The 22,683-nt window shown below is 35.9% G+C and overlaps 1 protein-coding gene across 1 annotated transcript in view; it reads right to left on the reverse strand.

The window, feature by feature from the left end:
* si:ch211-250c4.3 (uncharacterized protein LOC100535981 homolog) overlaps nucleotides 1-21,786 on the reverse strand; it is a 34,922-nt gene extending 13,136 nt beyond the window's left edge. The window contains exons 1-3 of the mRNA XM_048204455.1: nucleotides 21,385-21,786; nucleotides 9,876-10,672; nucleotides 1,980-2,144 (exon numbers count right to left, since the gene is read on the reverse strand). Coding sequence (XP_048060412.1) covers nucleotides 1,980-2,144; nucleotides 9,876-10,672; nucleotides 21,385-21,463 — 1,041 coding nt within the window. The 5' untranslated portion in view covers nucleotides 21,464-21,786. The remainder of the gene's footprint in view (nucleotides 1-1,979; nucleotides 2,145-9,875; nucleotides 10,673-21,384) is intronic.
* Nucleotides 21,787-22,683: the final 897 nt, after the last annotated feature.

Here is a 22,683-nt window from a genome sequence, read left to right on the forward strand (position 1 = left end):
AATATTTTAAGTATTATTTGTGAAAATATTTGAAAATACGTAATTCATTCGTTTAGCTAAATAAATGAATGTCATGAATAAATTTGGGACATTTTCATTTCTCTTTTAACTCTCCCTGCCATTGACAGAATTTTTCGTAATTTATGACACAACGCTTCCCTGTCATTGACATCATTGATGTGTGAAACAATCGATGTTTTCACTGTTATACGGTCTCTATTACGCATCTACTAAAAGAGTACCAAATATCTGGATCAAAACACAGGCAAAGAAGAAGCAGAAACAAACGATAAAAGCATTGCTTATGCGCATGTAATCTAACGCAATCATCAATCATTAAACAGCATATAAATCAAAACTGCTTAAAGTTACCAAATGAAATGTTGATGCAGGAAAAGGTTTAGGACTTTAAAGCTTTGGGGTGTTGATGAAAGCGTTGTTTTGATCATCGTACTTAATTTTCTCTGCTTTTTGATCAAAATGTTGTTTTTTTGTTATTAAACTTACCCACATTCAAGTGTTGATACAAAAAGAATGCATGCAGCTAGAAATGTTCTTTCTTTTTATTCTTTCTTTTGATATATTACATGTTCAAAAATTCATACAACTAAATATTCTGGGGGCCATGAAAGTTTTATGAAATTGATCAAAAATGCTGGAGGTGGCTGGAAACTTTTTTTTAAATAATGCTGGCGGGGAAGGAGTTAATATAGGCTTTATTCAATTTCTGGGGGTTGCGCCCAGCTTTCTAACTTGCATCCGCATTTAACAAAGACAAGCTGCCTTCCTGGTCTCAACATTTTTTTGGAGTTATGTTACTAATTCAGGAGAGGTACAAATCCAAAGGGAAAAACAAAGACCGACGTGGTAGAAAAACATCCATAACTTTACAAAGCGTTGTAAAACGTGTTGATATTTTTCCTGGGGTTTTGGGCTGATAACATTCAAGCCAGATGCACTCTAGTTCTTGTTCAAGCACGTAGTGCTGAGTTCAGATTTTTATGGGTTCCACATTGTTAACTTAATTGAATCTGAACAGCTTTATAATTTACCAGAATTCTTTCACATGTTGGCATTTTGCAGTAAAACTGCTAAATGACATAAACTTTTCTGTTTACCATTTTTGAAGCATATTATGTTTAGCTAATTTATTTTTGTTAGGTTTATATCGATGCTCATCTGCTTTTCTATCATGCCTTTTATCAAACAAAAACATATTGCATTACCAAGAGAGCTTCTCTCAATGACCCACCAAACAAAGACACAGGAAAAGACTTTCGTCCTGAATAATGTCAACATGGGACACATAATAACAAATTAAATCCATGCGAGGGGACACCAGGTCCTTTGAAACGAATACTCCATCTGTGTACAGGTCGAAAAGGGCTGAACCCAGCAGCTCTGTTTATTAAATACTCTTTTATCCATCATGACTGAAAACCCCTAAACCCCACTCAAAACAGCTGGATTTACATCGACGCAGTATGAATCAATAATCCTTTGCCCCAGGCATCAATATGGGGCTTTGACCCACAACAAATCATAAATTTAAGACATCATCTTAGACCCAGACCTACAGCAGTGTCTTTAACCAGTTTCAAATTGATAATGGTGTGTTTGCAAAAATTTATCTACACATTTTTTGGTTTCACTTTATTTTGATGGTCCCTTTTTACACATCTGCTGACTTTAAGTAATGTTGCACCTTCATGTCTACTTGTGTTAGCAGAATATTAGTAGACTGGTAGGGTTAGGGTTAGAATAAGTTGACATGTACTTGCAAAGTTACTAATGTCTGTTGGGGGACCATCAAATAAAGTGTTAGCAGATATTAAGCAGACAGTCTATTAATACTCCAATGGGAGTTAGTTGACACGTAGGTGTAACGTTACATATAGTCAGCAGAATGTTCAAAGGGGGCCATCAAAATAAATTCTGGGCCAAGCTTATAGAGATGAATGCTGGCAGGCGGTTAATACCTCTTTAGTCTTGATCACTCTGCCTTCCTTCTGCAGGCCACAGATCTGTTTCTGTAGTCGGAGGTTGTGTTCCTGTAACTGTCCGATCTTCTCTATGAGTTGGCAGATGTGCTCTAGGTACCCCAGTCCAGAGCCCAGTGGGTTGGACTGATTGGCCTGGTTCACCTGGTTGTCAAGACAGAGACAGAGAGAAAAATCATCAAGGTTAACTACTAATTTTATTTCAATTTTCATAATACAGGGGGCTGTAAAAATATTCACGCTGGACACTAGGACTGCACCCTTAGGTAAGGACCCCCCACCCCTCTCTGGACAATAGGTAGGCTTTAAATAAGGGATTACCAGAGGTGTTTATGTACACTATAGGGGGTTAACCAACTTTTGTTGAACAAGTCAACAAGAACAGTGTGAACTGCATCCTATTGTTTGAAAGTCAATGGCTCATTTGATGGGCTAATGAGCACAGACCAAAGCAAAGGTTCACACAGTAACTGATAAAGATCATTCCCGGAGAATGACTGCATGTGTTCAGGTGGACCAGAGGTTCTCAAAGTGATGACGTAAGCACCATGATCTCCACCCCATTATTTAACACTAAAAGTATTTTTACCATCTCAGTGGAATTGTTAATAGGATTTATTACAGCTCTGGAAACACATTTAGACAAACAAGATGGTCTAAAATACAGTTTGCCAACTAGTCTGCTGCATTTCATTAAACATTTTGACACATTCCTGGAGACCAGGAATTGTCACCAATACTGACACTGTTACATTATGAAATGCACTGTAAAAAAGAATTGTTGGTTTAACTTAAAAAAAGGAAGTTACCTGGTTGCCTTACAATTTTGAGTTCATTGAAATTAAAAAATTGAGTTAATACAATGAAGGTGATTGGTTTAATCAACAGAAACTCGAAATATTATGTTATCTTAACCACATTAATTATTTAAGTTGATTTGACAAAAGAAAAAATTTTGTAATAACAAATCATGAAAATAATTTTTTCAGTGTGGGTTTATGAAAACAAATCTAAGAATTCTAATGTAGACTCGAGTGTTTGGACCCCACACAACTGAAAGCTTGAGAAAATAAATGCATCTAAATTTTGCCTTTGAAACTGAAGGTAAAGTTCCTATTGTTTATTTGTTGACTCATCCTTCCATCTTTGGTTGTAGCTGCAGATGCTCACGTTTTTCCAAAAAATTCAAAGGAAATATTGAACAAATATTTATACAATCATCAACATTCCAAAAAGTGTCCCAACAAAAGCAGGATGTGAGTTCAGGTCTTGGGCTTTTCCACCCCGAAAGCTTTTCCGTGCCACTTACGTCCAATCCAGTCCCAAAGCCCAGCATTAATGGAAACTCAGGGTCTAAACAATAGAGGACATGACGGAGATATGAAATACTAGGAGCTGACATCACTCGTTTCCTCAGACAGAGTGTGAGATCCTCGACAGGTCACGCTCCTGCTCCCTAGTCCATGAACTTTTCTCATGCTTCTCTAATAACATCAAACTTCCATATAAGATGATTCTTTATTATTGATTTTTTTCCCTCTAATGTGATGACCGTTATATTACACTACAAGAAAGTAGTCTGGGTAGAAGACTCTTTGAGGCTCTTTCAGGCTTGGACTTGCTTAGATCATGTGAATTACCAACAGTCTTTCTCTACACATTTGTAGTATTGATAGCCAGACAGGTGGCACATAACCAGGTGCTTTCTCATGAAAGCGGCAACCAGCACTGATGCTTGATGTGGGGTAGCCAAAGGAAAGTAATTGTTCCAGGCCTTTATGGCTGCAGAAACATGACAGATCTTATCTGCTTCCCTTGCCCAGGATCCCCAATGACCCAGGAGAAGGGAAGACACAAAGGTTTGGGAAAGCACCACTCCCTTTCTCCCCCTCCTTATTTTCTCAATATGAAGAATCTGTGTTTCTCACGTGCATTTCTGCACAGATGCTGAAACAAAATGGGAATGTTTTCCTATGCACACACACGCACGCACGCAAAATACATGGAGATGATTTTCTATAAAGCTGTTAACACTTAAGCGTGACGTTGTGGTTATTGATGGTGTAGCTCTCTCTGCTTTGAGGATGTGGGTTTTTTTAACCATACACTGAAGATCAAAACAAACTGAGGAAAACAATTGTACATATGCCTCTGGGTTGGATTGCAGAAACAATATTTTTCTAATTACATAAGCTCTGTATTACCCAATATGAGGGAAGATATTATAAACCCATTAAGGCGTGTCTGAGAAAATAATCCTTTATTATTTGAAATATTTCACTGGGTCTGTTTTAAAGCAATACTGAATGTGACACTACTGGAGAGGAATGAGGAACCAGATGTGGGGTGTATTCAGAGATATAGGAAAAGGTATATGGATTTTTATGCTCATAACCAAGAACGCTGAAAATGACATGATATAGAAGCTGATTATATGAGATGGAATGATAATCAGATTAGATGCTAATTTAATATAATAATATCTGTTATAAAAATAGAAGTCGCTGCAACCGGGAAATAAACTGTTGCTCTTTTTTCCCTATAGTCATAAATGACGTTGCGTTCAGATGCCTGGTGTTTGGGAACGTAATCGTGTGAGACGCTTCTGGGAGTGAATTAAATCATTTTGATGACAGACTTTGGCTCAGGCATTTCAGAATGATCAAACCAACATTTGAGATGCTTTGCAATGAAATTGGTCCGCTGGTTAGTCCAGTTATCTGTTGTCACATTCTCTATTGAGGTTGAAGTTTTTGTTGCACATCGAGGGAGTTATTCTGTAAATGTGTTTCCGTCGTAGTTTATGCGCATGTCTTCTTATCGGATAAAAATTTTAGTTTCTTCTACAGAATCATTTATGGCCCATTACAACCCAATACAGTGACCTCAGGTGATTCTGTTCAATTCTGGGGGAGATACATGGAGCTTGTATTCTTCTTGAGGTTAGCACTATATTTTCATTTATTGTACTGGCGGTTATGAGCCTTTAAACAAAGCTGAGAACTAATATTGTTGGCTGATATGATGTCTCACAAAACAAGCCTTGTGTATTTATCCAAAGACGTCCTGCTAGACCAAGAAGATGTGTTGATATCCTGTGTTTTTCTGTGTATCTGAAAACTATTGAAAATCCTTGAAGTGTCACGACCTGTTACATCACATTCCGGAGTGTCAGCCAAAAGTTTCAGGCTGGATGTGGTGCACACAGCGCAGGTCTCCATGCCTCATCTATCATTAGATTATAGCCTCGCACTCGCATTATGGAAATGTTCATGTTATGACTGTGTTTATATGCTACAGCTGAGGAATTCAACTCCTCAGCTGTAGCTGTCCTGGGGGTGGCTGAAGGGCTCAATAAGGGCAACAGCAATTATGCTGTCTTCATTCCTCCCTGATACCATATTTTTCTCTGCTCAACTGAGACTCAAAAATGCTTTTAATGTCCCATAATACCACATACAGAGAGACTAACATATTCAAGCTAGCTGGCAACCAGCCAAACGCATGCATTTGATTAACATTTAAGAGTCTAAATGTTTTATAATTCCCAATTCCATCTTTAAATATTGCAAATGAGCCTTTCTACAACCTGTCCCTTCTGATTGCACAGGGCCACACATCATTTGGACTCCACAGATCTGGAAGTTGTACATCATCCTCCCTTGTTTATTCATTTCTGAAATATTTTGGCTAATTTGATTACGCTTTCATCTATCAGTAATAAATTATAAGGGGTTTTGAGTTATGGCTGTAGTACAAAGGGTTTATTAAAGGGTTAGTTCACCCAAAAATGAAAATTCTGTCATTATTTACTCACCTTCATGTCGTTCCACACCCGTAAGACCTTCGTTCATCTTCAGAACACAAATTAAGATATTGTTGATAAAATTCGATGGCTCAGTGAAGCCTGTATTGCCAGCAAGATAATTAACACTTTCAGATGTCCAAAAAGGTAAACGTATTTAAAACAGTTAATGTGGGTACAGTGGTTCAACCTTAATATTATAAAGCCACGAGAATACTTTTTTTTTTTTGTGCGCCAAAAAAATAAATAAGGACTTTTCAACAATATCTAGTGATGGCCAATTTCAAAACAATGCTTTGTGAACCATTTGTTTCGAATCAGGGGTTCGAACCACGTATCAAACTGCCAAAGTCACGTGAACTATTGAAATTTTAAAACACTTATGAAGCCTTGTGTACTGAAAACATGTGACTTCGGCGCTCCGAACCACTGATTTGAAACAAAAGCTTCATGAAGCAGTGTTTAGAAATCGACCATCACTAGATATTGTTGAAAAGTCATTGTTTTGTTTTGTTTTTTTTGGCGCACAAAAAGTATTCTCGTCACTTTATAGTATTAAGGTTGAACCACTGTACTCACATGAACTGTTTTAAATATGTTTTTAGTACCTTTTTGGACATCTGAAAGTGTTAATTATCTTGCTGGCAATAGAGGCCTCACTGAGTCATCGGATTTCATTAAAAATATCTTAATTTGTGTTCCTAAGATGAATGTAGGTCTTACGGGTGTGGAACGACAGGGTGAGTAATAAGTGACAGAATTTTAATTTTTGGGTAAACTAACCCTTTAAGTGCAATCGTGACATGTTTCGGCATCTGCTCAAAATGTGGGGTGAAAAAAAAAATACATTGGAAAAACAATTGTCCTGTTGGCAGAAAAAAAAATCATCCCTTTCAATTGCAGTGTGTCTAAAATCGGAATGCCGAAACACTGGGACATTTTTCAAAACATCTGTTTCACACAGGTTTAGAATGACATGAGGGTGATTAAATGATGACAGGATTTATATTTCTGAGTAAAATATCCTTTTAAAAGCCTAGTACTGTTTGCTCAATTAAACACATTTTACCAGGTTTAAATCCACTCTACTGAATTCTGCAAATTTTCCTACTAAATAAGAAAATATGAAAAACAATCAGTCCATTGTGATTGGCATACACCTGCTGTACATTTAAATCTTCACTGTAGCTCTGTGTCCTTCCTACCCTCATAAGTTTGGAACAAATCAGATTAGAAACAAGAGGGAGAGAGAGGCCCTTTGAAGTCGCCATGTTTGAAGCGGATGGGAAAAAAGCTCATAGTCCCTTTTCAATATCCTCTTCCTCAGGCCACAGAGCTCCATTTAACAGGCAAGGGAATTAGCTTATTAGCTGTGGTGACAGGTGATGATGAGGGCCGAGTTTACCGCCCTGGCTACCTGTCATCGCAGCTCCCATAAAGTCGACCATTCGTCAAAAAAAAAGTCTAGTCACCGGCCACCAAAAGACCTAGGAGCTATCAAAGAGGCATTATTTGGATAAATATGTGAGTAATTTGAGCTATTTGACACCTGTTTGATGCATCCAGGGAGGCTTGGACGAGCATGGTGGACTGAGGGAAACAGTCCAGATGAGAGGCATTGGCTGTTGCAGCTGTAATCGCCGCAGCCATCTGGATGCTCTCTCAACACAGATGAACAGGTGCTGTGTGATGTGGCGGCCACGTTAAAGGAAAGAGATCTGTAGCACGCCCCGCCGTACATCCTCTCAGTACTGTACTCCAACACACATCTCGCTGAATGACCTTTTGTGGCTGCTATGGTGGTAATCAGCAATTACATCATTAGATACGCAACATGGTTGCCACAGTAAAAAGATTGACCTTCAAAGCATGAACTGCAGTTGTTAAGCCAAAAACTAAGAAATTAAACATATAAAAGTAATTCTCAACTGATGGGTTGCGACCCAAAAATCTCAGATCGGTTCTTGTAGGGTTGTGGAGAGCAGACCGCTGAGAAATAAACAACTGTTTTCCCACTGCCGTCACAGACTCGTTGCGTGACATGCCCTCATCATTGAAAAAAAAAACTACTAAAGGTAAAATGTGGCCCAGACTACATTAAATACTTCATCCCACGTAACAAGGATAAACATGGTTTGTGTGGTGAACTGTTGGCTGCTGAGAGTTTAAGAGAACCATTAGAAACCAAACACTCAAATTGTAAAGACAAGCTTTCTGCTTTGAGTGTCTCCAAAACAAAGCAGCATGATCTGAACAAAACTCAATATATTTTAAAACATATTCAAATTTTGTTCCCTTTTTTTTTGTCAGTATTGTCACCAATATAAAATTTGGGCCCTGAAGAAAAAAAAGTCATTTATGTAGACTGACCAAATATATCAATAATATTAAAGGATTAGTCCACTTTTAAATACACTTTTCCTGATAAATTTACTTACCCCCATGTCATCCAAGATGTTCATGTCTTTCTTTCGTCAGTCGAAAAGAAATGACGGTTTTTGAGGAAAACATTCCAGGATTATTCTCCTTACAGTGGATTTCAATGGCTACCAACAGATTAAAGGTCAAAATGACAGTTTCAGTGCAGCTTCAAGGGCTTTAAACGATACCAGATGAGTAATAAGGGTCTTATCTAGCGAATCGATCGGTCATTTTAATATAAAGACACAAAATATCGCCTTGAACGTACTTTCCGCTTCCGCATTCTTCATAACGCTTACGCTGAATGCTCTACGCCTTCCCTATTCTACTTACGGAACGAACGCGGCGCAGTTTCGTTTTTTTCCGTAACTTGAATAGGGAAGGCGTAGGACATTCAGCGTAAGCATTATGAAGAGTGCGGAAGCGGAAAGTACATTCAATGCGATATTTTGTTTATAAAGCATAAACGGTTGTATTTTTTCTGAAAATGACTGATCGATTCGCTAGATAAGACCATTATTACTCATCTGGTATCGTTTAAAGCCCTTGAAGCTGCACTGAAACTGTAATTTTGACCTTTAATCTGTTGGTAGCCATTGAAATCCACTGTAAGGAGAAAAATCCTGGAATGTTTTCCTCAAAAACCTTCATTTCTTTTCGACTGATGAAAGAAAGACATGAACATCTTGGATGACATGGGGGTAAGTAAATTTATCAGGAAAAGTGTATTTAAAAGTGGACTAATCCTTTAATATGAATATTAAGGGCTGTTTGGCAGCCAGCTGAGATGTGCTCATTTTTGTATGCTATATTTTCATTTCAGAGGAAAAAAATCTTCATAAATCAGCAAAAATGCTGAAAGAAGATGTTTCTTTAGAAAGAAAAAAAACATTTTTTACGGAAGCACTGCTGACAGGAAGGCTTTTATCCTGTTTTCCATAGTATACACGGTCAGTGATGAGCTGATGACGTCAAGTTGCGGAAAGACCCTCATTATGGCTAATGAGAAAGGATGTGTGCTTGTAAACTGTAACAGAAGCTATTCAGTTTACCATGTTCACTATGAACATTTCACTGGTGGTCTTCACTAAAGCTTCTCTGAAACACCTTCATTTCAGATTCTTGGATCTTACACTGTAAGAGCCCAGGACTTTTAAGTTCACATAATGTCAATGAAGTGCTTAAAATGTCTGGATTTAATTAGCATACTATTGATTATGTTGTGTTTAGCAGTGGTAAACGATCATTGTGAACTTGATTGACAGGAAGAGCATTTCACTGGGGTCTCTGAAACAACTTAATTTCAAAGACATTATTTAGACTGCTGATCTCACAGCAAAAAAACATTTTCTTAATCAGCCTTGTTTTCCAGTAAAATAGGTAAACACCATTTCAGATATTTACTTCCATTACTATCTATAATTGTTTTTCCAGTACACACCTTTATTTTTGATATCCTTATCCTTAGAAAAGGCTAATTAAAAACATAATTACTGTGTAATGCATAGCAGTGAGGAAAAAAGAGCATAATGTTCTTGTTTATATCACATTAAAATAACGTTGAACATTGTTGTTTATATAAAAGCAGATATAACTCCATGACGTCAAGTAAATAACAATAAAAGACATGTAAACTGTTATGACTATACCTCACTTAGCCTGCAGCACTCTTCCATGTACTCATCCAGGCTGTCGCTGGTTGTGCTTTTCCTCAAAGGCTGTTGTTGAAATTCAGGTACTGTTTTGCCATCGTAAGCTTCAATAGAACACTGGTTCCTTGACATCGTGTCCTCGGCCATTGCACTGTCTGTTATTTCCACCTGTGCTGCTACGATTTCAATTTCATCTTTACAGTTCTCCATGGTATTCCTCTGGGTTCTGTCCTCAGACCTCTCTGAATCTGCTATGAAGTCCATTAAATCATCATCAGCATTCTCATGCTCTCTTCTGTCTCCCAGAATGGTAAGAGTATCTTGTTTAGCACATTTACAAGACATTTGTTCAGTTTCCAAAAAGACTGAACTGTCTTCAAGAGGACTGTCAGCAGGTACTGGAGAGTTCATGTTGCTAGAGTCACATGAAGACTCTCTACTGTGGACCACAAAGCTTTGCTCTGAACCAGTTGGGGTGGATGGGGAAGTTGCTCCACTAGTCATCTCTACCCCAGAGTCCTCAGATTCAAATTTATACAATCTTGGAAGTTCAGAATCAGCAAAAATTGAAGATAGATAGTCTGTTTTTGATTCAGTCACAGTTGTCTCTGGAGCAGCGCTGTGGATGGAGATCACCTCATCAGCCTGGAGAGGCTGTATGTTATCCTGCTCAGACATTGAAATGGAGATGGTTGAAATGGAATCCTCAACGTTTAGTAGTTTCTCAGGGAAGTTGTTGAAGAGCTTCATTTTTGTCAGTACAACTTCATTCTCTAAAACAATATCCCCTTTACCTGCAAAACAAATAAAAAGATTTGAATAATTTTGTACTTTCGCAATATGAAAAATCATAAAATCCCATAATCATTTTTCCTATTGAAGTCATTTTGAAGTGTATATTTTCTGCGCAACTACCACCAGATTGAAATGCAAAAAAATTATGATTATTTTCAAAACACCCGAACACTCCACCTGTCTACCATTGGTGGGCCAAACAGACAGCCCCATCCAAACTCACTCTATTGGCTGGATGCTCAAACAAACAGCAATATTACAATATTACCACAGAGCCACAATGTTTACACTTCTCAGGGAACCCAACCATCTTCTGGACCTATATTTGTCTCTAAACATTAAACTGGGATAGGGGAAAATATTTCAAATAGAAAAAATCACAATCTGCTGCTTTCAAGCATTGGTAATAGAAAAATGCTCACTTGTGTAGAGACAATAGTAAAGCTGAATTTTCACTGTATACTTCAGCACTCATTATTCAAATCATTTAAAAGCATTTGTACACTGTAAAAAAAATCCCAGTAAAATTTATGGTAAAAAACCAGCAGCTGTGGTTGCCAGAACTTTACCGTAAAAAATACAGTAGCAACGTAAAAAAAAATCAGTTAAATTTACGGTAAAATAACGTATTTCATTAACTGATATAATGTTAATTTCCCAACCTAATGAAGTACTAATATCTGTTTTGTACCTTTATAATACACTGACAGCAAAACCCTAATGTACATAACTGATTAGAAAAAAATGAGAAAAACTAAGAAGAAACAGAGTTATTTCAATGAAAATATATCAAATGTGAAGTGTCACGCAGGGAATTGTGGTAATGTCAATTTATGTTTTTTTACTGTAAATTTTACAATGAATTGTTATTTTTCACTTCCAAAAACTGTGAATTTAACGGTATGTTACCGTAAAATTACATTAAATGTACCGTTAGATCTATTACAGTTATTCACCGTATATAGTACGGAAACTTTCTGTAAACCAATTGACAGTTTTTCACCGCAGCATTTTTACAGTCTTTTACTGTTAAAATCACGGTCATTTTTTACAGTGTATGCAGACATGCTTCCCTGTGCTGAAAGAAAAAAGCTTATCTCACTATAAAGCATTCTTTAGCGTCACTGTTCTACAAAGAGTCATATAGTTCTGTCCTGCTCTGAACTTTGATCTGTGCATTAGCTTCATGATATTATGAGGATCAGCTCTTTCATAGCACTTGAAATCTGATACATTTCAGGTGTCATTCATATCATATCTTCATCTCACTGTTTCCATAATAAAATGTCTGTGCTTGCAACTGAAAAAGTAGATGACTTTTAAATGCATATGTCAGTTGAGTACTGGACACTAATACGATAAGTTTTTTTTTTTTTGCAGTTGTTTTCTCATGTCTTTTTTTTTATCTTGATTGTCAGGAAGAGGTGTGACGAGAAGCTCTCAGTGGAGTGAAAATGAATGGTTAATTAGATGATTCACAGGATATTCATTCTAAATATTTTTAAAAGGATGTGCTTCACTAGTTTACATACTGTGAGGAAATTGAGACAATAAGCAAATTTTTAAATACACTGAACAAAATTATAAATGCAACACTTTTGTTTTTGCCCCCGTTTTTCATGAGCTGAACTCAAAGATCTAAGACTTTTTCTATGTACACAAAAGGCCTATTTCTCTCAGATATTGTTCACAAATCTGTCTAAATCTGTGTTAGTGAGCTCTTCTCCTTTGCCGAGATAATCCATCCACCTCACAGGTGTGGCATATTATCAAGATGCTGATTAGACAGCATGATTATAGCACAGGTGTGCCTTAGGCTGGCCGCAATAAAAGGCCACTCTAAAATGTGCAGTTTTGTCACACAGCACAATGCCGCAGATGTCGCAAGTTTTGAGGGAGCGTGCAATTGGCATGCTGACTGCAGGAATGTCCACCAGAGCTGTTGATGGCATCTGGCACTTTGGAGAGGTGTTCTCTTCACGGATGAATCCCAGTTTTCACTGTACAGGGCAGATGGCAGACAGTGTGTATGGCGTTGTGTGGGTGAGCGGTTTGCTGATGTCAACGTTGTGGATTGAGTGGCCCATGGTGGTGGTTGGGTTATGGTATGGGCAGGCGTATATTATGGACAACGAACACAGGTGCATTTTATTGATGGCATTTTGAATGCAGAGATACCGTGACGAGATCCTGAGGTCCATTGTTGTGCCATTCATCCACGACCATCACCTCATGTTGTAGCATGATAATGCGTGGCCCCATGTTGCAAGGATCTGTACACAGTTCCTGGAAGCTGAAAACAACATGGCCAGCATACTCACCGGACATGTCACCCATTGAGCATGTTTGGGATGCTCTGGATCGGCGTATAGACTGCGTGTTCCAGTTCCTGCCAATATCCAGCAACTTCGCACAGCCATTGAAGAGGAGTGGAACAACATTCCACAGGCCACAATCAACAACCTGATCAACTCTATGCGAAGGAGATGTGATGCACTGCGTGAGGCAAATGGTGGTCACACCAGATACTGCCACAGCTGTGAGGTGGATGGATTATCTCGGCAAAGAAGTGCTCACTAACACAGATTTAGACAGATTTGTGAAAAACAAAAGTGTTGCATTTATAATTTTGTTCAGTGTATCTTCTAGCCTTGAGTCTTCACTGATACAATGTGAGGTTAGAAATCATACGGTAAGTTATTTAATGAGGCCTTGAAAAAGATAACAATAATAACCATTTTAGCCATTCCCAGCTCTCTCGTAGGTCGATAGATTGTTTTTTTGTGTCACTTTTAATAATAAACACTCCCATATGTTCTGAGAGAAAAGAATTTGTGATCTTTTCAGATTTGATAGTGACTGTGAAAACACTGATAGCGTTTCAAATACATGAGGTCCACCTTTGCTTTTGCTCCAGGTTTTTTCCCATTGAAAACAGTGCCTGTGTTTTTGCAGTCCCTTCTCATAAGCCAATGTGTGTACACAACACCTGGACTCCAGTAACTCCTGTGTAAAATCAACGACAGACAGACTTCATTGTTCAATTTTATCTAATCTAAATGAAAAAAAGAGTCTAAGTAAAGGTCTGGTTCTGTATTACTCTAATCCTTTTTGTGCTAACTTTTCCAGGAAATTCAAGTTTCCAGAAATGGTAATGTGTCTGTCTATGATGAAAGCAAGAATACGCAATAAACACGTCTGAAGAAACATCCATGAGATACAGCAGCATTTTAGTCTAATCAGAGTTTGCTGTAGTGGGCTACTCTGCACCATGTAAATATAAACCATAACTGAGACTGAAAAAAACAGTATTTTCCGATAATTACCTACAAGCAGTCCCAACATGAAACCCAAGCATACAGTAATTGGAGTGCTCTATGTGAGGCCCTGAATAATAATTTAGCTAATTTACTTCTACAGGTCAATTAGACCGAGCCATTGGGTCAGTCTTTCATACACCCGTGCTCTCCAGCTGAGACTACAGAACTGCTGATGGTGGGACATTTTTGATGCCACTCAGTAGGGGCAAGTAGTCGGCATCCAAATCCCCCTTGGTTTTCAATTAACATCACTCAGACGTGGTCGCTTGTAAAGAGAGATCAAAAAGCCCTTGCTAGCCCCTGGCAGCCAGGAATGTAAGTAATGCTAAGGTCCTTCATTTTGCAGTGAATAATGCATTCAAAATAAAAACAGGTCAATGACAGTGTTGGCGGGAATCAAACCCCACATATTTCTGGTCCTTATCACTCGGGAGGCTGCAAAAATCTGATGGGGGATTTCAGGAGTAAAAAGCAGGTAGAACACTACAGGACTACACATCATTTTGCATACACTCTAAAAAACATTTAACATTTTTTTTAGTGTGTACAGTTTTTGTCAGTCTTCTATAGAAGGTACATAAAAAATAATGCTTTAGTAAATCATAATACTTTGTTACGGAAGAGGATTAGGGCCAAGCAATAATAAAAAAATAAAACTATCTCGAGATTAAAGTTGTTAAATTTCGAGAAAAAAGTCGAAATAAAATGTTGAGAATAAACTCGTTAAATTACGAGAAAAAACTCATTAAATTTCGAGAAAAATGTCGAGATAAAATGTTGAGAATAAAGTCATTAAATTACGAGAAAAAACTCGTTAAATTTCTAGAAAAAAGTTGAGATAAAATGTTGAGAATAAAGTCATTAAATTACGAGAAAAAAGTTGTTAAATTATGAGAACAAATTCGTTAAATTATGAGAAAAATGTCGTTAAATTTAGAGAAAAAAGTAAAGATAAAATGTTGACAATAAAGTCATTAAATTATTTAAATCATAATACTTTGTTACGGAAGAGGATTAGGGCCAAGCAATAATAAAAAAATAAAACCATCTCGAGATTAAAGTTGTTAATTTCGAGAAAAAAGTCGAAATAAAATGTTGAGAATAAACTCGTTAAATTACGAGAAAAAACTCATTAAATTTCGAGAAAAATGTCGAGATAAAATGTTGAGAATAAAGTCATTAAATTATGAGAAAAAACTCGTTAAATTTCTAGAAAAAAGTTGAGATAAAATGTTGAGAATAAAGTCATTAAATTACGAGAAAAAAGTTGTTAAATTATGAGAACAAATTCGTTAAATTATGAGAAAAATGTCGTTAAATTTAGAGAAAAAAGTAAAGATAAAATGTTGACAATAAAGTCATTAAATTATTTAAATCATAATACTTTGTTACGGAAGAGGATTAGGGCCAAGCAATAATAAAAAAATAAAACCATCTCGAGATTAAAGTTGTTAATTTCGAGAAAAAAGTCGAAATAAAATGTTGAGAATAAACTCGTTAAATTACGAGAAAAAACTCATTAAATTTCGAGAAAAATGTCGAGATAAAATGTTGAGAATAAAGTCATTAAATTACGAGAAAAAACTCGTTAAATTTCTAGAAAAATGTCGAGATAAAATGTTGAGAATAAAGTCATTAAATTACAAGAAAAAACTCGTTAAATTTCGAGAAAAAAGTTGAGATAAAATGTTGAGAATAAAGTCATTAAATTACGAGAAAAAAGTCGAAATAAAATGTTGAGAATAAACTCGTTAAATTACGAGAAAAAACTCATTAAATTTCGAGAAAAATGTCGAGATAAAATGTTGAGAATAAAGTCATTAAATTACGAGAAAAAACTCGTTAAATTTCTAGAAAAATGTCGAGATAAAATGTTGAGAATAAAGTCATTAAATTACAAGAAAAAACTTGTTAAATTTCGAGAAAAAAGTTGAGATAAAATGTTGAGAATAAAGTCATTAAATTACGAGAAAAAAGTTGTTAAATTATGAGAACAAATTCGTTAAATTATGAGAAAAATTTCGTTAAATTTCGAGAAAAAAGTCGAGATAAAATGTTGACAATAAAGTCATTAAATTATTTATCTCGACTTTTTTCTTGAAATTTAATGACATTTTTCTCATAATTTAACTTTTAATTTTTAAATTGAAATGTAATTTTTTTTTATTATTGCTTGGCCCTAATCCTCTTCCGTACTTTGTCATAATTTTGAGTTTATGGCTTAAAGTCTAAACTATGTGACACAAAATCATAATTATGACATATTAAGTCAATTACGAGATAAAAACTACTGTGATATTTGTGAGATAAAAAGTCAAAATTATGACATTAAGTCATTATAAGATAAAAAAAAATATGACTTACTAGTAAGTGGAAATTGAGACAAAAGTCATAACATGAAAAGTGGATTTTTCATGTCATAATTGACTTTTTTTGTAATGATTGTTTATCTCATCATTTTGAATTTGTCAATTTCAATGACTTATGACTTTTTACATTTTAACATTTATCTAATAATAACTTAGCATCCCATTTGTCATTTTGATGTGTCATAGTTTAGAGTTTTTATTTTGACTTAGTATGTGACAACTTTGACTTATGTCATAATTTTGTGTTGTATCTCAAATATGACAGTATGTTGTAATTTTGACTTTTTTGTCTCATAATTATGCCCAGTTTCAGGCTTAAACATAGTCCCAGACTAAAATGTTACTGAGATATCTTAAAATATATCAGAGCAATTGTTTTGTCTCAAGATTTACACCAGTATTGTTTTTATTCTAAGGCATGTTTATAAAAGCTGCTTAAATGTCCCAATTTATCAAAGGCCTACTCCTGGCATTATCCAAGCCTTGTTTGTGAAACCAGGCTCATATCTCATAGTTTAGACTTTTTATGCCATAATTTCATTTTTAAGATCAAAATTATGACATAGTATGTCATTATTTCGACTTTTATGTCATAAGTATTATTTACCAAATTCTTCACAGGTTGCTTTGTGCATATTTTCTTATTCACTAAATTTTTTCCTTCTCTCTTTTAAAGCAGCACTGTTAGTCACAAGCCACCTGCAGCAGTGTTTTTCTTCTAGACCAGCAGAGAATGTTTTTCACTGTGTACAACTGGCAAGTCTTTCACATTTTTGAGCTGATAAAATACTCCGTTCACATTCAAGAATCCTGGAATCAGAATCGCTCCAGTGTATTTTACAGCTGTATGTAGATTTGGTAGGTAAAAACACTGATATGTCCCAGATGGATATTATAGGGCAGTAATGTTTTTCAGGCAAGTTAATTTGAAGAATTTCTGCAAGACATAACTACTCAAAACATATTTTGTCAATTATCTGTCCTGAAATGGAGAGGAAAAGTCTGCTTCAATGATCAAATGTTGCTGCTATTAATTTGAGATGAAGAATGTGAGAATCATTAAAGGCCTTCGATAGAAACATTCACAGGGATGAAATGTGAAGAATTCACAAGCTTCAACAAGAACATGTTTACTCCATCTGGCCTCACCCACTCATGTTTACCACATTTCAACACTGCTAGTGTTTGTGAGTTCTGCTTTACTAACACAACATTAGAGCCATATTCTCAGTTTAACTGCATGACATTATCAGTGTCATCAGTCAGTATGCTGATATTGATGTATAATGCACTCTTGACAGTAGTGATGGGCAACAGTTCATTTCTGTGAACTGGTTCTTATTGGTTCATAAGTTCTTTATACATCATTAAATCTGACATCTCAGCCTTGTGTGTGTATACTCATACCCATAAAAGCCATATGCAGGCATCTTAATCTATGATAATAATAAGGGTGTGCATTACATTCAGTAATAAAAAGTTCTTCTTAGCAAATAAATGGAAGTGCAGTGGTTTTCAAATCAATTTAAGCTAGTTGACAATATTGTTAGGGGATTCAGTGGGATAAGTATAGGTGCTTAGGGATGGTCTTGTCTGCAGACACGTCCATTGTGATTCTGGGTGGAGAGGTCAGAGGCAGGCCAGGGCAGGTCTTCTATTTTTACAGCCAGGAGAATGTCAGAACCCTGTTAGCACTTGGGTGGCCAGACTGAATGATTTCGAGAGCACATGAACTAATAATCTCTTTTGCTAGAAGCCATATATGGACTGTTTTAACATGGCATTGAAGTTTTGAAGTTCTAGCCTTACAAGCCATAACACAGGCATTTACATGGATGTGTGTATATGTGTATATATATATATATATATATATATATATACTATAATTTTTAAAGGCAAGCATCAGTATCAGTATTACTATTTCTCATTTTTCATATTAAACATTTAACCTCTTTTTCACCTAAATAATAAATAATACTGTTAGAATGGTTGAATGGAATCTGAAGATGTACAGTACTCCTAAGGGTCTGAATGATGCAGATACACATTAAACTGATTTTATTGTCCAAGAACTACATTACTTAAATGTTAAAGGGTTAGTTCACCCAAATTTACTCACCCTCATGTCATTCCAAACCCGTAAGACCTTCGTTCGACCTTCAGGATCTTTTTGATGAAATCTGAGAGCTTTTCTGTTCCTCCATTCCTCCATAAAGAGATCGTAAAACTAATCCATATGAATTGAGTGTTTTAGTCCAAATTTTCTGTAGAGACTCAATCGCTTTTTATGATGAACAGATTTAATTTAATTGAGCTTCCGGAAGAGGTTCGGATGAGCTTCTGTTTTTGTTCGCTGATCAATATTTATATGCGAGTAGAAGCCTAAATTTAATCTGTTCATCATATAAAGCAATCGTGTCTCTTCAGAAAATTTGGACTAAACCGCTCAATTCAAATGGATTAGTTTTACGATCTCTTTATGAACTTTTTGAAGCATCAAAGTGTCAGTTGCGTAGCTGTCTATATGGAGGGACAGAAATCTCTGACTTCATTAAAAATATCTTTATTTGTGTTCCGAAGATGAACAAAAGTCGGGTGTGGAATGACATGAGGATGAGTAATTAAAGACAGAATTTTCATTTTTGGGTGAACAAAGTTCATCTTTATATGTAATTTCAGAATTACTTCTATAAAAAAATGGTAATACTGCCAAACGTACTGATAAGTATTTATGGTAAAAAATATACTTTAATGTCATTTCTATTGAAACTTGTATGTCATGTATTTAAATATATTTGTTATGATGAACATTTGTAATAATGAAGTTGCAATTTAGTTTAAATGTAACACGCTACAGTTAAAATATTATTATAATCAAGTACTGTACATGCTTTAGTATGTTAGTCAACACATCAATATAAGTGTACTTCTTTAAAACTTGAAAAAAGATTATTAAAACAATTATTTAAAGTGTACTATAAAGAAAAAACTTTTAATGTGACATTATTACTAAGTCCATTTTAAGAAACAGTCATGAAACATACTATCTTTAAGTATACACTTAAGTGGCCTTTTATTTCATCAATATTATATTATTTGCAACTATAGTTTTTTAAAATATATACTTTTACGATTTGAAGTTAGTGCACATTCACTACAATTAAGTGCACTTCTTTTTCACAAGCGAACACATTAAAAAACTTAGCAACCTACAGTAGCAACACCCTAACAACCACCCAAAAACCGCTAGTCTCACTGAGGCGACTGATTTAAGGGCAAAAACCCATATTCAAACCAAATTCCTGGATTGTAAATAAAGGTTAATTCCCTCCTTTGACTTTTTCTTTTTTCTGCCTGAACTGCTCCTTGCTGAAGGAGGTGACAGAGGCCAGATGTCAGGTTTGATGAGGTGTGAAATACAGCCATACACCTTTTCTCCCTTCTTCCTAATCTAAAGCCAGCAGACCTTTAGTGCCTCACACCTCTCTGTCTCTCTCATCACAATGCCAGAACATTTTCCCTGTGCTCCACCAAGGCAATGGTTTTGACCCTAAGGAGTCTTTCCAGAAGCACATTATCAATGTGAACTGAACGGGCCAGTCTTTCATTATCTAACAGCATTAGGATAAGGCAAGAATGTGCGGGAGCAGTAACATCAGTCAAGCCTTCAGGCAAACTCACCCCACTCTTCTCCCTTCATTTGCTTTGAAAATACCCATGAAATTGATGAGAGTAAGATTTGATTTTCTACTTAAAGTTTTACACTTATGTCCACAACCAAGGTACAAGTTGACCAACAACAGTGAAGAATTATAATTGTCCGTAAGACCCTCTCAGGCCAGTTTCATATCCGTATTACCTGACTGAGTCATGTGTGTCTGTGGTTTCGCACACTGGCTGATCCTACGCATGAAGAATTTGACTCAATGCAGCTGTGCATGGTTGCAGTTATGAGTCACGTATAATATAACTCAAGTAGAGGAGAAGAGCCCCACTCAAGAATCTGTCACCGCTAAAACATCTGATATCACTCTGTTTCTTATGTTGGTTTGCTTGAGGTTGAAACACCTGTGTGACACTCTCCTACCATTGTCTTCCTTCATACACACATACTGACCATCAAAAGTGCCATTTAATGAGAATTGCAGCTGCTTATTAAACTAATTTAGTCTGTATAAAACATAAACAATCACAAGAATGACAAACACATTCATATCAGCTTTACAGGGTTCCAATTAGAACTAAAAAGGTTTTATAGACAAATGTTTGCTCCACAAAACTCTTTATTCTCTACTTCTTTTGAAATGCATCTATACTGGTGCTTTATAGACCCAGAAACCAATATGCTCATTTGAAGAATCTAAAATCAATACCTTTTAATAGTCAAAGAGATTAGATAGATAGATCATAACAAATCATCTGAGACTTGAATATAAACTGTCAAATTATGTATTCAATTTATTTCTGGGCTAAAAAGTTGATATTTCAATTTTTATGTAATAGATATTTTATAGGTTGTGTTATATGTTGATAAACTGTTTCAGTTGCGGACAAAATGCTTCTGTAATTTACACTAAAACAAAACAAATGACTTATAAATTGCTTCTCATTTAAGCTGATGTTTGATTTTAATTTCTTAGTAATTAAACTCAAATCTGCCTCTCTGCCATATGTTTTTCTAGTTAACACCAAAGCAACACTAACAACTGTAGTTAAAAACAGCATTCTGCGTAATAAAGTTTGTGGCTAAAGCTTGTGGGTTTTCTATGAGCTCAACTTTGATGTCATTAAAATGACATCAGTCCAACTACCTGAGGAACTCAATGTTTTTCTGAAGATAACCCCATGTTCAACCAAGCAGGTAACACATCAGAGTTCAAATTACAGGTTTCTAAATATCCTCCAACACCTCAGCCAGACAAATTACTACCTGCGCTGCAAATCCAGGTGTTGCATGGAGCCGACTGGGTGAAGCAATGACCATTCAAAGCGTAAGATCACGTATTGAGTCGCACCACTTACCTTTTCTCCATGGGGCAAGGATGGCAAAAGACTTTTGCCAGCTGAACACCATGCTTGGTTTCCTCTTCTTAAGACTCATTGTTGATGTGCAAAACTTCAGTAGTTTTCAGTGTCAAGAGGAAAAAACCCCTCCTCAATGGCTTATTCAAGCACACCTCATATCGTAATGCTGATTGATCTTCCTTCTCCTCAGCAGAGTGCTCAAATTGTTCAAATGTTCCAGAAATCTGTGCTGCTTTGGGTATATCCAGTTTTAAACATATTGCCAGAATAGTTTCATACACGAGTGTATGTGAGAGAAGGAGGCTGGTTGTGAAGGAGTGTGTGTGCTGTCCTCTCGCTGAGGAGAATGAGCAGACTGCCTACAGCAGGACCATCAGCAGCTGGAGGAGGGGTGACGGACTGCCAGATGGAGGGAGGGGAAACCTTTGTGTGTGTGTGTGTAGAGAGAGAGAGGGAGAGATAGTAGGAGAAGTTGGAAAATGTGCAGTCATATGAATAAGAATTCTTCTCAGAAGAATCCACCTCATTAAAGCTAACATACTGTTGTTGTACAAACTTGGGTTTGAGGTCAATCTACATCCACTAAACTCAGCACAATCCTTCAGCCTTGAGCTACATCCACAAAACTTTGCACAGAACATTTTATCTACATCTACATTTATTTTCTTCCCCATTTTAGGTCACATATAGGGCCAAAAAAGACGTGTTAAATTGTATTGTGGTGTACTTCAAATCCTAACGGTTTTAAATTTGCTCAGCATTGCAGATAATATAATATTAATGAAAAGGCAAATTAGCCTAAGTGTTTTAAAAAAGCACACTTTTCATGACCTCTTTTAAAAAGTGCACTTTATAACCATTTCAAATTGTTTTAAAGTTTCATTTTAAACTGCATTTTAACTGATTATGTTTCAATAATTGTTTTATAAAAGTATTTTGATGTGTTGATTAGCATACTAAAGCACATGTAAAGTACCTTGAAAATGTATAACTTTAGTGTGTTATTCAATATTAAAGTTACTGTATTTTAAAAGAACTAAATTGCTACATTATCATTACAAATCTGTAATTGCAAATATATTTAAGTACATGGCATACAAGTTTAAATACGCTGTAAAAAAAATAATTGTTGGTTTAACTTTAAAAAATGAGGTTGCCTTACCTGGTATGCTTTTACCTGGTTGCCTTAAAATTTTGAGTTCATTGAAATTAAAAATTTGAGTTAATACAATGAAGGCGATTGGTTTAATCAACAGAAACTCAAAATATTATGTTATATGAACCATAATGAAATAT

The sequence above is a fragment of the Megalobrama amblycephala genome, linkage group LG10 (assembly GCF_018812025.1).
Source record: "Megalobrama amblycephala isolate DHTTF-2021 linkage group LG10, ASM1881202v1, whole genome shotgun sequence".
Classification (NCBI taxonomy): Eukaryota; Metazoa; Chordata; class Actinopteri; order Cypriniformes; family Xenocyprididae; genus Megalobrama; species Megalobrama amblycephala.